The following is a 16,234-nucleotide window of genomic DNA, read 5'->3' as shown; positions in this document are numbered from 1 at the left end:
TTATTTATTTATGATAGTCACACAGAGAGAGAGAGAGAGAGAGAGAGAGAGAGGCAGAGACACAGGCAGAGGGAGAAGCAGGCTCCATGCACCGGGAGCCCGACGTGGGATTCGATCCCGGGTCTCCAGGATCGCGCCCTGGGCCAAGGCAGGCGCTAAACCGCTGTGCCACCCAGGGATTCCTGGCTCTGCAATATAATAGTCATATTTCTCACCTACCACATATATGTATCTTATGATCCTGATCAGAAATGACAATTGAGAAGTCTCTGGGACGCCTGAGTGGCTCAGAAGTTTAGTGCCTGCCTTCAGCCCAGGGTGTGATCCTGGAGTTCCAGGATCGAGTCCCACATCAGGCTCCCTGCAGGGAGCCTGCTTCTCCCTCTGCCTGTGTGTGTGTCTCTCTGTGTGTCTCATGAATAAATAAATAAAATCTTAAAAAAAAAAAAAAAAAGAAAAAAGTCTCTGATAGGACTTTCATTAGTAATTGTATGTGATTCAGGTAAAACCTTTAATTATCTGGGCTTCAGAAAACTGGTAGTTTCTAAGTGCACATAAGAACAATATTCAACAAATACCCTCTGAAATATTCTAGGAATGAATCTTAAGAGGATTTACAGAATAAAATCTCACCAGGGTTTGAGACCAGCCCCACTGTCTGCACCAGAAAACCAATAATTAAATTTGTTAATAACAGATTTGAACAAATTTCTTATGTGGGCAAAAGTTCAGAGTTAAGATGTTCTGACCTGACCTTGCTAGGTACATAGGCAGTATGCGGCATAATGAATGACACTTCATGTTATATTACTTACCACTCTTACAAGCTGAAAATGTACTATCACGTAGAATCCTTAAAAAAGAAATCCTGCTCTAGAAATGTCTAAGCCCAACCATACTTCATTATTGGTATAAAGGAGCGCTAAGAACTTAGAACACTAAGTAGTGACACATTCATAAATGAAAAAATATGAAGTATTGATACTAAACCCAAAGTGACTCAGCCTCTCAGCACACACCAGCTCCCTTCATTTTGCTCTTATAAAACATCATCACCTCTTCAGGACACACGTTAGAAAATAACTAGAAATTTTACTGCTTCAAAATGGTGTTAGAATCACAGGCTCCTATATGTTTTACTGTTTTTTAGACAAACACATATTCCACTGAACCATTTTTCTAGAGATATGTTTGTAAAGCACATCCTTCTTTTTTATTCTAATATGTATTATATATAATCATATAATATGCATTATATAATATATATTATATAGAATATATCGTATATTATTCTTAATAATTATATAACATTAATGATTAATATGTTAATAATATATAATTATGATAATAATATATTATTTTATATATATTAAGTAAGTATACCTTCATAGAAGAATTCCAAAAAAAAAAAAAGGATTCCAATAAATCTTACATCTTAAGAAAGAAAAATTGAGGGCAGCCCGGGTGGCTCAGCGGTTTAGTGCCTGCCTTCAGCCCAGGGCGTGACCCTGGAGACCCGGGATCCAGTCCCCCATCAGGCTCCCTGCATGGTCTGCTTCTCCCTCTGCCTCTCTCTCTCTCTCTGTGTCTTTCATGAATAAATAAATAAAATCTTAAAAAAAAAAAAAAAAAGAAAAATTGATAGAGGACATGGAAGCAGCAGAAAAGAATAATAGGTAATCCTAACATTTAGTAAGTACAAATAACACCTGCAAGCTCTTGTCAGCCTAGCCTCACAGACGGAGTAAGGAATTCTGTCCATTTATTGTCTGTGCCCACAGAAAAACAAAGTCTTGAGAGCCCATCGCTAGTAACCTAGTAAAGCTGTCAACTGATGCAAGAGAAAAACCTAACCCTGTTAGTTTCTGATGCTGTGTTCAGTACTAAAACCAGGACTGTCTAACTGGGAAGGTCCTGGTATACTGTAAGTTGCAAACTGGATGCTCTTGCTTTTACCATGTTACCAGGCCTCACTTTTCAAACTATAACAAATAAGAGAGCTTGTAATCTACTACCTGAGTGTATTCCAGGGACTGCCAGAGGGAAGCAGCAATTTCAGGAGATTTTCCAAAAGCTGCAAGGGTCTTCAGCAGCTCTGCTTTAAGAACGGGGGGAATACTGCATTGTAGGAGTCCCAGAATCACCACAACCGGGGTCCACTGAGGATGTTCACAGAGTGCCAGGCGAGCATTTTCACTCTGGGAATCAAATACAGAAAGAACAAGACTTTCTCATCTTTAAAAAAGCTAAGGGAAATGACTAGCAATCATCTAGTCATTTGCTAGCACTTACACCGAGTATTCATAGACTTACTACGTACTAAAACAAAGACAAACCTATGGCTTATGCTTTGAGGTCTACCAGTGGATCAAATCAGATTATAGCTCAATGTAAAGAATGGAGGAGAAATAGTCTTTTAGAATTATTTTTATAGCTCTAAGCATGGAAAATAGTCCATATGAGATAAATGGTCTACAGAGTCACATAAATCTTACCTAAACACTTTCAAATCTTTCTGAAACAATGTAGTATGTTTTCTACTACGATACATGAATAACTAACTTCATTTTTTGAGAAAAAAATGAAGATTATAGAAGTGCCTGGGTGGCTCAGTCAGATAGGCATCTGACTTCAGCTCAGGTCATGATCCTGGGATAGAGCCCCATATAGGGCTCCTGGTTCAGCAGGGAGTCTGCTTCTCCCTCTCCCTCTGCCTCTCCCCCAGCTCATGTTCTCTCTCTCATTCTTGCTCTCTCTCAAATAAATATATAAAATCTTAAAAAAAAATGAAGATATATATATGATATCAAATACCACTTATTTTTCTTTTTTAAGTAGGCTCCACACCCAGAGCGGAGCCCAAGACAGGCCTAAATTCACGACCCGGAGATTAAGATGCGAGCTGAGATCCAGAGTTGGAAGCTTAGCTGACTGAGTCACCCAGGCATGCCAATACCATTCCATTTTAATTCAACAAAAAATAACTACTAACTTTATGTTTTAATGTTAAGCATTCCTGGAAAAACTGAAAAGTCAGAAGACAATATTCCTGTCCTCAGGACAGATTGTCTCACTAAGCAATTTTGCTCTAGGAAATAATAGAACTAAAAGAGGTTTCTGAGTAAAGATATTATGTAATGAAACCAATGTTTCTTATAAAGTCTAATTTTGGTAGTGGCAGGTAAGATGGGTCAGTGTAAAGAGAGAATAAAAGAGTAATTCAGTGAGTAACTTTTCTTTTTCCTTTAGTAAATAACTTTTCTCTTTAATCAAAAATAGCTTTAGGTACCTGAATGGCTCAGTCAGTTAAGCATCCAACTCTCGGTTTTGGTTCACATCATGATGTCAGGGTCAAGACATCGAATCCCACTTCAAGCTTTGCACTTACCGTGGAGCCTGCTTAAGATTCTCTCCCTCTCTACCCCACCTTGTACCCTGCTTGCATGTGCTCTCTTCTCTAATAAAAATAATAAATCAATTTAAAAATAAACTTTAAAAATAATTTAAAATATATTCTTTATGCATACATAACACCAATACATACACATCCACAACTATGCTATGAGACCTTCTAGAAGGATGTGCATCCACAACTGATTCTTCTTTGCCTATTTTCCTTCAGGCATATGCTATTATATTCCCACTAGCTGACAGCAATAAACTGGGCTACCATTGCTAAACCCTCTGAAGGTAAAGAAACACAGAGCCTAAAAATAGAATTCCATATATGCAAAATTCATCACTCATAAACCTCAAGCATTTCATGAAAATTTGGGAGTTTCTTAAGATGCCCCTGTGCTAGAAAACAAAATTAAACTCTCATATGATGTGGATGATAATTACCCAAGTAATGATGGTGGAGGTGAGCTGTAAAAAAGCAATCAATCCATCCTGTTCCTTCTGGGTGATTCCACGGGAAGGAAGGTGCCGGTACTGGACACTATCTGCACTTGGAAGATCCTTCCGGAGGTGCTCATGGTAAAGCATTAAGGAGTGAAAGAAATGTTCCCAGGAAACAGGACTGCCACCTGTTCCCTGAATATTTTCAACTGTAGAGAAAGCACAGAATTTTGTTTCAAAAATGCCTAAGCATTTCCTTGGAAATGGAGGGAGAAAATAAATTTAAAGCAATAAATTTTACCTTTGTCCTAGATAAGTAATCTTTGTCTCAATTAAGTAGCGTGTTGAAAAAGGGCTAGAATTCATCTATGAACTAAAACTCTGAATTAATTTTTCCTCAGGGCTGAGAATGGGTGGTGTCCATATAAATGCAAAGGCAAATTACTTTGGAGTCAGCTATCTACTTTATATCCATAAGAGTTCTCTGTGTCGTGCTATACCATATAGGGCTACTTTCCCCATCAGATAATTCCTAAATTCCCAAAGAGAGAGAAGTACAGTCTAGATTTGTAAATTACACTACTCTGCTATATACCAAGTCCTGGGCAAGACAAGTAGGCCTTGACAGGGTGGTCAGAACACTGGCCTTGGAGTGGGGCAAATCTCAGTTCCAATCACGCTCTTCCTTGTGACCCTGGTTAAATTACTTCTCTAAACCTCAGTCTCCTCACATGTAAAAATGAAAGTAATAATATCTACCTAGCAAAGCAGATACTTAATAACTATTTCTTTCTCTTCTCTTTTACAGTGTTGCAATTTAACCAGACTCAAGCCTGAAAATTAAATGAGGAAATTGGGAGAGTGGACAGCGAAACTGTAAGTACAGAAATTTAGAAAAACAAGTACTTATGAAAATGAATTTAAAAAATCAAACTCAGGGCACCTGGGTGTCTCTGGTGTCTCTGGTTAGGCATCTGCGTTCGGCTCCGGTCATGATACGGGGTCCTGGGATCGAGCCCCACATGGGGCTCCCTGCTCAGCAGGGAGCCTGCTTCTCCCTCTCCCTCTGCCACACCCCCTTGCTTATGCTCGCTCGAGCCCTCTATCAAATAAATAAAATTTTTAAATCTTAAAAAAACAAAAAATAAAACTCATGTGGCAAGAGTATATATTTTAAGTACCAGATGTGTTCTTCAAAGTTTTTATGTATCAATTCTGATTTCCTAAATTGAATAACATTTTATAAAGCACACAGTAAAACTGTCCAATCTGTGAGACCATCACTATGCATAAAGCTACCAACGTACTCTTTCCCATTACTATAAAAATAATTTATACAGGTAGAACCTAGTACAAATAACCAATATTCTTTAATAGGCAGGGGGATAGTGAACCCAAGAATGTCACCAACAAACTTAGACAACGTCCAGATTTTTCTTACCATGACTACTACCATTGACTTTAAGCAGGCTGAAACAGTAGTGGGCGCACTGGGGCCCATTAGCCAATCCCTGAAGCATTTTCAAATACGGAATGTATATCGTTGGAGGCAATAGGTCACCCATTTGCCTAACAAACTTTGACAAAACAACCTGAAATAGGGAAAAATCAACAGTTTACGTAAAGCTTATGGACTAGCTAATAAAGACTACAGATGAACTAAAACTAAGCAAGTGCTCTGATTTACTAATCTGGTATTCTACTTATGAAAAATTGTTTTTTCAAGATGTCATTAACAATTTAATGCGGGCAGCCCCGGTGGCACAGCGGTTTAGCGCCGCCTGCAGCCCAGGGCGTGATCCTGGAGACCGGGATCGAGTCCTGTCAGGCTCTTTGCGTGGAGCCTGCTTCTCCCTCTGCCTGTGTCTCTGCCTCTCTCTCTCTCTCTCTGTGTCTCTATGAATAAATAAATAAAATCTTAAAAAAAAAAAAAAAAAAACAATTTAATGCAATTACAGAATACTTCTGTGAATATAAAGTACACGTTTAAAAAAAAAATCTCAATGTCACAGAACATAAGAACTACTCACATTTTAAATAGGTAAGGCAATGTTAAAAAAAATTTACTCCTCTAAAATTAACCAGTCCTCAGATATGCTTGGAACTTGGGGTTCCTGAATCCTAGTTAAATTTAGTATGAAGACCTAGAAACCAGGGCACCTGGGTGGCTCGATAGGTTAGGTGTCTGCCTTTGGCTCAGATCGTGATCACAGGGTCCTGGGATCAAGCCCCACATCAGGCTCCCTGCTCAGTGGGCAGTCTGCTTCTCCTTCTCCCTCTGCAATTCCACCACTGGTGCATGAACACTCTCCCTCAAATAAATCTTAAAAAGAGCAAAGAAACAAACAAAACCTAGGAACCTGAAAGAATTTTGGATGCTAACCTAAACATACTGTTTTGTGTTAAGCCAATACCAAATTCCTATACTCTCATTCTGTAAATCCACTTTAGTTTTTCCTTGTATTTTGCTTATTCCTTAGATCTAATAACAAAAATGCTATTCAGACATCGAGGCTCATTGGTTGGAATTCAGAACTGAAAAGGTTACAGATTACTGGAAATCACTGTTAAATCTGTTAGGTATAACAATGATTTTCTAATTATGTAAAAGAATATCCTTATTTTTGGGGATCCCTGGGTGGCTCAGCGGTTTAGCATCTGCCTTCAGCCCAGGGCATGATCTTGGAGTCCCAGGATGGAGTCCCACCTCGGGCTCCCTGCATGGAGCCTGCTTCTCCCTCTGCCTATGTCTCTGCCTCTCTCTCTCTGTGTGTCTCTCGTGAATAACTAAATAAAATATTTTAAAAAAAGAATATCCTTATTTTTAAGATATATTTATCTAGTAAGAGGTGGAATGTCATGCTGTTTATAATTTCAACATACTTCAGCAAAATAAAGGTAGTAAAAATAACAGTAGTACACAAAGCAAACAAGGCAAGTGTTAACAGCTATTAAGATGTTGGGTGTTCATTAAAATTATTCTCTTATCCATATGTTTGAAATAATATAAAGATTTTTTTAATCTTCAAAACATTTTAATAAACCCTTCTCCAAAATATTTTTGTAAATGGGGAGAAAAAATGAAACAATAAATATAAGAAATGCAGTAAAAAGGTGTCTGATCACAGATTCTAGCATAACTGAAAATTACTTGACATGAAAGTGTCTAATATAGTAAATCCCCAAAACATGTAGATACTGTCATCCATCTTTTTGCTACTGTGTATCATACTTAATATAGAATAGAAAATGGACTTTTTCCAGTATCATCTACTGACTCATAGGTATTTTGTCATCACTTCTAACTTCTAAGCCTTTCCTTCTAGTTTTTATACCTCTCCTATCTTCCCCAATTTGTTAAGAATGGTGTATACTGGGGGCCCCCTGGTTGGCTCAGTCTGTGGAGTATGTGATTCTTGATCTCGGAATTGTGAGTTTGAGCCACATGCCAGGTGCAGCGTTTACTTAAAAATAAAATCTTAGGGGCATCTGGGTGGCTCAGTGGTTAAGCACCTACCTTTGGCTCAGGTCGTGATCTTGGGAGTCCTGGGATCGAGTCCCACATTGGGCTCCCTGCAGGGAGCCTGCTTCTACCTCTGCCTGTGTCTCTGCCTCTGTGTGTATATGTGTTTCTCGTGAATGAATGAATAAAATCTTTAAAAAGAAATCTTAAAAAATGATGTATATTGGTTATTGTCATTCCTATTGAGGACAGACTAATACTAATACCAATAAAATTCAAATAAGCGACACAAAGACTAGACACCTTTCTGTCTACAATTTGACACATAACCAATATACTCCAAAATGATGAAAACTTAAAGAGTTTCAAATTTCCTTAAGGAAGAAAAAAGTGTAAATTTCTAAGTTACACAAATGGTCATTTGTGTTAACAGCAATAACATCAAGAAATGACTTTTTTTTTCATGGTTCAAGACTCCCAATTGCCATACCAGAGTAGAAAAGTAAAAAACTAAGAGCTCACCTGGCGTTGAGGGGGTCGCTGATGAGCCACCCCAAGGTAAGAACCCATGATAGTGGAAGTCTGAAGAGGCTCTGAGGGACACCAATATTCGAGAGCAAGCTCCAAATTAAAAGGATTCTTTTTATATAGCTCACCAATCTGCAAAGTGTAAGCAAAGACTAGGTGAAAATGCCTACAATTCAACAATTACTTTTATTTTTTTTCAACAATTACTTTTAAATGAAAATTTACATTTTTATGGAATTCACTTGTATATTTAGATATTAAACATGAAACTTTCCACAGTTAGGGAATAAATAATGGAAGGAGGGAGAGATAACCATCCATTCACTGTAATGGCTTACCAAGAGCATTAAGTGTTCCAGATCTCTTCTAAGTGAAATGGGAGGTTCATTACCCATCTGCATACTCATGTGAATTATTCGAGCATCTTCATCTGCCCGATTCCTCAACTGTTTCACCTGCATAATATGTTATATAGAGTTTAATATGGAAATTTATTATACAGGTTAATAATACTGAAATCAGAAAACTCAGACAACTGTATAAAAGTGAGTATATAGGGATCCCTGGGTGGCGCAGCGGTTTGGCGCCTGCCTTTGGCCCAGGGCGCGATCCTGGAGACCCGGGATCGAATCCCACGTCGGGCTCCCGGTGCATGGAGCCTGCTTCTCCCTCTGCCTGTGTCTCTGCCTCTCTCTCTATCTGTGTGTGACTATCATAAATAAATAAAAAATTTTTAAAAAATAAAAATAAAAATAAAAGTGAGTATAGAAAAGAAAAACTGTTTAAAAATCTATTCCGGGATCCCTGGGTGGCGCAGCGGTTTGGCGCCTGCCTTTGGCCCAGGGCGCGATCCTGGAGACCCCGGATCGAGTCCCACGTCGGGCTCCCGGTGCATGGAGCCTGCTTCTCCCTCTGCCTATGTCTCTGCCTCTCTCTCTCTCTCTCTCTCTCTCTCTATGTGACTATCATAAATAAATAAAATTAAAAAAAAAATAAAATAAATAAAATAAAAATCTATTCCACTTTAATGACATGAAAAAATACACTAGGAATTTTGTGATACTATTATCCATAATTTATAATATGTTAACACTTCAATGCATTTTCCAAGTTGAGTTTAACTAGTGTTTCTCAATGGAACATTACTGGCATTTGGGCAGGACATTTCTTCTCTGGCTTGATCATCCTAAACATTGCAAGACAGTTTAGCAACTCTGGACTACCTACGAGCCACCAATAACTCCACCAAAGACATTATAGCAAAGAAAAATGGTGCCACTAATTTACCAAACACTCTCTGGAGGACATTATTATTCTGCTGAGAACCATTACCTTATAAACATTTGTGTGAACTAAATGGCAACTGATATAAGAAACTACTCTTTCAAAATGAAACAAAACAAAAAGCTAGACAAATCCACAATTATAGCTAAAGATTTCAATACTCTTCTCTCAATATTCATCAGAACAAGTATACAAAATCTGTAAGGATAGAGAAGACTTAACATTAATTGACATTTACAGAATACTCCACAGAATAGCAGCAGAATATACATTCCTTTCCTGTGTGCATAGAACATTTTCCAAGATAGGGCATATTCTAAATCATAAAACAAATCTCAGCCCATTTAACATAAATTGAAATCCTATAAAGCATGTTCTCTGACCACAACAAAAATAAAACTAAAAATCAATTATAGATACCTGGAAGTCCTCAAATATTTAGAAATTAAACAACCCTTCTAAATAATCCACTAATCAAACAAGTTCCAAGGAAAATTACAAAACATTAAATTGAACAAAAAAGAAAACATATCAAAATTTATGTAACACATTAGAGATAAATGTGTAACATTAAGTGTTTGTATTAGAAAAAAAGAAAGGTTTCAAATCAATACTCTAAGCTTCTACCTTAAACTGAAATGAGAGGTGCAAATTAAGCCCAAAGCAAAAGGAAGAAAACAATATAGAGCAGAAATCAGAAACAGTAAACAAAGTACAAGAAAAATCAATAAGGCCAAAAGCTGGTTCTTCAGAAAATTTAATAAAAATGATAAACCTCTAGCCAGGTTAATTAAGAAGCAAAAAGAGAAAAACGCAAATTACCAAATTCAAGAATGACAGAAGAAACATCACAGATCCTATTGACACAACAGTACAATAAAAGAATATTAAGAATAACTTTATGTCCATCAATCTGAATGTAAAGGACAAATTCACTGATAGGCACAAACCAAAGCTCCTTCAAGAAGAGACAAATAACCTAAATCCTCTTACAGCAAAGAAATGCCAGTATCCTCGATCGTGTGAATTCACTGTTTACGCTAGTCAAACTATTTATGATTATCTTCCCATAATCAAAGTCCCATCTGGATTACTACTGATTAGGACATGCTTAAGCCTTAATCTTTCTACGGCTTCATTTCTGCAAATGTAAAATGAAAGGATTAACACACTTCTTCCTACTCCAAAATCTTGTGATGTTCTTCTATCAAGCCCTTCAAGGTTCCTGAGGCTTCAAGTTATGTTAAAGTATTCCTTGACTACTCTAACCCTGACGGGGCTATTCTTAGCTTAAATAAACCCATAGCAGTTTACTCTCTATACCTCTCATTTATTTACTGTTACTACCTAACCTAACTAAATTATAAATTCTTTGCTGATAAGGAATGAGTCTCTTACTTACTTTTACTTTTCTTTTCCACAACTCCTAGTATAGTACTGGCACACAGGAGAAACTCAACAAATAATTCATTAAATAATAAATAAGCACTTCACTCCTTGAATGTTTGTTGCCATCTGAGGTAGCCTTTCCATTTGTCTTATGTATTTCAGTAGGTATGGTAGCAGACCTACACAACAGTATTATAAGTGTAGGTTCTTTAGGGTGTTTTTTAAAATACACATAAAAAGTGAGTTCATAGGGCTTATTCCCTCATTTATTTCCTGCTCCATTTTGATGGCTTTCTTGGCAAAAAAATTGCACAAAATCATATGCTCTGAAGAAACGGTATGAAATGGCTCTAAAAATCCTTTTTTGGATCAAACTTATAGCTTGAACTCTTTATTTTAAAGTTGTCTTTGCATTAGTTTCCATTACATTACCTGTATCCATGCAGAAGCCCATTTCTTCACTACAGTAAAAGAATTTAAACAATTACCTATAAAACTGGAGATTTTTCACTATGCCTCTTCCAAATCATGTATAATTGATCCCTGGGGTATCATGGCATTAATAGTGTTCTGCACGTAGTGATTTATCTATTATTCTCTCTCCCTATAAGCTATTCTCAGTATCAAATATTTTGTTCTTTTAACTTATTCTCAATTAACAGGTCTTATTTCATTTCCATGAATTACAAATTCCAAAGCTGTAATACAACTATTGTCATATTATGGTCTACAATAAAAGATTTTCTTAGTTTCCAAAACATAAAGTTCATTATCAGTTTTACTACTTCATAAAATTTTTCTACTACTCTTTACTTATCTTACATTATTATACCTACCTTCATTGGCATAAGCGCCAGGAAATCTGTGATGAGATTATGGATTCTACGAATATAAAACTCCTCCTGATAGAAGTTTTCTGACACCACTACGGATTCAGTGAGGAACAGGAAGACATTGTCAGCAATTGCGAGCTCTGCCATTGCTTCATCCGCTTCTGTAAATTCAGCCAGAGCTAGAAATAGATTTAGAAAATCAGCACATGGAGGAAAAGTTATTGAACGAAATTGTAATATCTCCCAATACTCTGTGATGGTTCAAAACTCAGGTATTTGTGCTATGCACAAAATAAGACCGTGTAATACTGTGACTAACTCAAAAGAGCTACTGAAAATGTACACTAGAAAACCCCGAAAACCTCATGCTCTTCACAATAACATCATGAGTAGTAAGAAATTACTTGAGACATACGTGTATAACACTGATATAGTCAGGGAGTTAGTATCAAAACATTAACAGAAGAAAACAATGCTAAGGCTTTAATCTCAATGAAATGAACTTAATCATTCAGAAAGTCTTCAGAGCTAGTAAGCGAGTCCAAGACCTGAACATGACCACCTATGTAACTCTTCTAATTTGATAATGAAGTAGCAAAAATTGAAAAACTAAACCTTAACCTAAAGACAAACTGGTCTATTTGTACATGTTTTTAGCTTTTTATTTGAAACATTTCATTTTTTAAAAAAGATTTTATTTATTTATTCATGAGGGACACAGAGAGAGAGAGGCAGAGACACAAGCGGAGGGAGAAGCAGGCTCCCTGCAGGGAGCCCCATGTGAGACTCGATCCCGGGTCTCCAGGATCATGCCCTGGGCTGAAGGCGGACGCTCAACTGCTGAGCCCCAGGGCTGCCCCTATTTGAAACATTTTAAACAGTTATCTAAAAATAGACCAGTTTAATGAACCACCACAAACTCCATTACCTAACTTCAATGCTACACCTTTATAGTCAATCATATTTCATCTACATTTCCATGCATTCCCAAATGAGATTAAAGCAAATGCCAGACAATTTAACATTTCACTCATAAGTATTTCAGTATAGAACTCAAAAGGATACTTAAAAACAAAAGAAAAATAAACCACACAAACATTACACTTTAATACACTTATATCTTAAAAAAATCAACAGTATCAAATATCCACGAAGTAATCAAATTTACAACTGTCCCGTAAATGTTATAAAAGATTCCAGTTTGGTTTTTTGCTAATTTTGTCTTTTGTGCAATTTGTTTGGTTGAATCAGGATCCAAATAAGATCTACAGATTATATTTGATATATCTGTAGGCACTTCCTGTACCTTAATTTTTCCCTTCCCCTTTATTTGCTGCAGACACTGGACTTTCAGCCTGTAGAGTTTCCACAATGTGGTCTGGTATTCATCCCAGTGATAAAGTTAACATATTCCACTGTCCTCTGATTATACTAAAAATTTGTAGTTTGATCTAGAGAGACCTGATCTGACTTACATTCAATTTTTGTGGTAAAAGTATGTCATAGGTGCTGTTGAATCCTTATATAAAGAAATACATTGCTGCTTCTTTTAAATTTACACATAAAACTGCTAGGTAACTTTGTGGTAATCTGGCTTTGGAAAAGAATGCTATGTAGTTTATTCTGCTTGAGCGTCATACAGACCAAATTCAAAGTGTGCTACTCAAACTACATTTTCATAGCCTTGAAAAGGGTCATATGGAATAGATATAAGCCAAGAGTCTCAACTGAGGAAAATAGATGGGTTTTTATGTTTTATTTTGCATTCTGAAACAAAGCCTGCCTATCTACCCATACCATACAAACTCTTTGAGAATGAAATAGTTTCGTTCTTTATGACAACTAATACTTATTATTAAAATTACTAATTAAGTATTAATAATAGTGACTAATTACAAGCCTTCCCTTGAATTCAGAAATACTAGAATTTAAATCACATGATGATCAACTTAAGAACTATTTCTTGAAGATTCAGGTAACAAAGCAGCATTAATATCTTAATGTAAATTGAGTATTACTGTCTAAAAAGTTTATTCAAATTTTGGAGTTTAGTAAAGTTCCAAACACATTATAAGTTAGTGTAGTAAATATGTTTGATAAGTTTTTCATAAGTCTATAAAGAGAGTAGGAACTAATTTTGCAAAATTCCTATTTTATTAAAATTTGTATTATTTCAAGAAATGACTATTTTTTTTTGAGACCGAGAGAGAAAGAGTACATGCATGTGTGTACACAAGAGGGAGGAAGGGCAGACATAGAGGATCTTCAAGCAGACTCCCCACTGAGTGAGGAGCTTTATGGGCTCCATTCCATGAACCATGAGATCTTGAGCCAAAATCAAAAGTCAAATACTTAACCAACTGAGCCACCCAGGTAGCCCTAATGTATTTTATTTTAAAATAATACTAGATTTAAAAAAAATTGTTTTAAGATTGTATTTATTTGACAGAGAGAAGAGAATGCACTAGCAGGGAGAGTGGCAGGCAGTGGGAGAGGGAGAAGAGGCTTATGGAGCACAGAGCCCTATGTGGGGCTCAAGCCCATAACCCTGGGATCATGACCTGACCCAAAGGCAGATGCTTAATCTAAAACTGAGCTACCCCGGCACCCCAGATAATACTAATCTTAAAATCATGAAAAATTATTTTCTGAAAACCAAGGAGGAAAACATTAAAAAAAAAAAAAAAAAAAAGAAAGAAATCGTAAATTTTAATTTAAAAATTATTGTGATACTATCATTTCAAATTGTATACTCTTAAGTAAAAAAAGAAGCTAAAAGAGCACTGTCATTGGCTCTAAGAAAAGGAAATAGTTCATAAAATTTCTTTTAGGATACAATGGGAAAAAAATGTTATTTCACCACATTCCAAAGCTTCATTTAACATAATTCTAGGTATCTTCCTGTGCTCATGCTTATATATGTCAAAGATAACCCCTCTTTCAAAACACCTTTAAAGCAAACAAACAAAACACACACACCTTTAAAGCTGGTAAGTTCTTTCCCATAACTAAATTACCTACAATCAATTTACCTGTCACATCAGGTAGCTGAGATATTCCTCTCAATGCCAGTGCCCAGGCAAGTCTAACAGTGGCCTGCAGGCCAGGCAGTTTCCAAAGCTGTGAGTCTTGTAGGCGAGAGTGAATTGTTGCAATGTATTGTCTTTCTGTCAACAGTGGAAGTTGATGAATCATATCTGGAAACACAAAAATGTACCAAAAAGTAGGGAAGTTCGGACTTTTGATATATAGGAATAATGTCTACAAATCAGAAAACCAGAGTGCTCTTATCAAATAACTATGGCTAATTAACAATGTTTGACAAACCAAAACAAATACATTACCAGAAAACTTCTATACAAATTAAAACTGAAAGAGGCAACCCACAATAATTCTAAATTTTAATTCTATCTTTTGCAATGTCTTTTTAAATAAGTGTACTATAAAAAAATTTTAAAAACAGTTAAAGAGTCATTCATTTTTCTGTATACAAATTCTAAAATATGTCAGGGCGCTGGCTGGCTTAGTCGGCTGAGCGTGTGACTCTTGATCTCAGGGTTCAAGCTTCCACATTGGGTGTTACAGATTACTTAACAATAAAATCTTTAGGGGCACCTGCATGGCTGAGTTGGTTAAGCATCTAACTCTTCATTTTGGCTCAGATCATCATTTTGGAGTCATGAGATTGAGCCCTGTGTTAGGCTCTGAGCTGAGCATGGAGTTTGTTTAAGATTCCCTCTCTCGGGCAGCCCCGGTGGCTCAGTGGTTTAGCGCTGCCTATAGCCCGGGGTGTGATCCTGGAGACCCGGGCTCAAGTCCCACGTCGGGCTCCCTGCATGGAGCCTGCTTCTCCCTCTGCCTGTGTCTCTGCTTCTCTCTCTCTCTCCTGTGTATTCTCATGAATAAATAAATACAATCTTTAAAAAAAAAAAGATTCCCTCTCTCTTCTTATCCCTTTCCCCCTACCCTGCTGCTCATGTGTTCTCTCTCTCTAAAACAATAAAATATTTTTTAAAGATAAATAAATAAATAATAAATCAATGCCACTTAAAGATCAAAAGAGGGATGCCTGGGTGGCTCAGTGGTTGAGCGTGTACCTTTGGCTCAGGTTGTGATCCTAGGGTCCTGGGATTGAGTCCTGCATTGGGCTCCCCGCAGGGAGCCTGCTTCTTCCTCTGCCTATGTCTCTGCCTCTCTCTCTGTGACTCTCATGAATAAATAAGCAAAATCTTAAAAAAAAAAAAAAAATCAAAAAAGATATAATTTGGGGTGCCTGGCTGGCTCAGTTGGTGAAGTGTGTGACTCTTGATCTCAGGGTTATGAGTTTGAGTCCCATGTCAGGTGTAGAGGTACTTAAAAGTAAAACTTAAAAAAAAAAAAAGAATTTTACTAGATAAATGCCTGATTAACAGATCAGACAAAAACTGGCTAAAACAAAGGATCCAAATCACAGACAATTATCTACTCTGATTATAACAAAGGAAACTGCTAAAAAATAAATAATTTTCGATTTACTGTTCAATTATACTGTGGTACTTCAAACAAGCATAGGATTCTGAATAAATACTAACATGGGAAACACCACTGACACCTAAAATTTCATTTATTTTATTATTTTCTTGTACTTCTTTTTGACGTCAGTGGTTCCCAACCTTTAACCAAGAACACATTCTTTAATTTCCTGTATTTTAAGTTTCTGTCTACTACTATACATGCACTAATAAGTCACTTCTCCCATTTTTAACCAAACATATACAGAACCAACAAGAAATTACAATTAAAATGAGTTAATTAATATAAGCATCCTAAATTGATAAAATTACAACCTAATACAAAACCTTACATGTTAGCCTACAAAATCTTCCAGGCATTTCATTTTGCTTTTGAAAGTCCCACT

General features: G+C 36.6%; 1 protein-coding gene across 2 annotated transcripts in view; it reads right to left on the bottom strand.

Annotated features, from left to right (window-relative positions):
* The window catches only part of NUP205 (nucleoporin 205), a 79,947-nt gene that overhangs the window by 49,082 nt on the left and 14,631 nt on the right, over positions 1 to 16,234 (bottom strand). For both annotated transcript variants that reach the window (XM_072777340.1, XM_072777341.1), the window contains exons 7-13: positions 14,370 to 14,534; positions 11,341 to 11,516; positions 8,170 to 8,286; positions 7,826 to 7,963; positions 5,282 to 5,432; positions 3,844 to 4,049; positions 2,016 to 2,198 (exon numbers count right to left, since the gene is read on the bottom strand). In XM_072777340.1, coding sequence (XP_072633441.1) covers positions 2,016 to 2,198; positions 3,844 to 4,049; positions 5,282 to 5,432; positions 7,826 to 7,963; positions 8,170 to 8,286; positions 11,341 to 11,516; positions 14,370 to 14,534 — 1,136 coding nt within the window. The remainder of the gene's footprint in view (positions 1 to 2,015; positions 2,199 to 3,843; positions 4,050 to 5,281; positions 5,433 to 7,825; positions 7,964 to 8,169; positions 8,287 to 11,340; positions 11,517 to 14,369; positions 14,535 to 16,234) is intronic.

The sequence above is a fragment of the Canis lupus genome, chromosome 15, assembly GCF_048164855.1.
Source record: "Canis lupus baileyi chromosome 15, mCanLup2.hap1, whole genome shotgun sequence".
NCBI lineage: Eukaryota > Metazoa > Chordata > Mammalia > Carnivora > Canidae > Canis > Canis lupus.
Note: the sequence above shows the minus strand (reverse complement) of the source record. Positions and strands in the feature narration are given on the sequence as shown.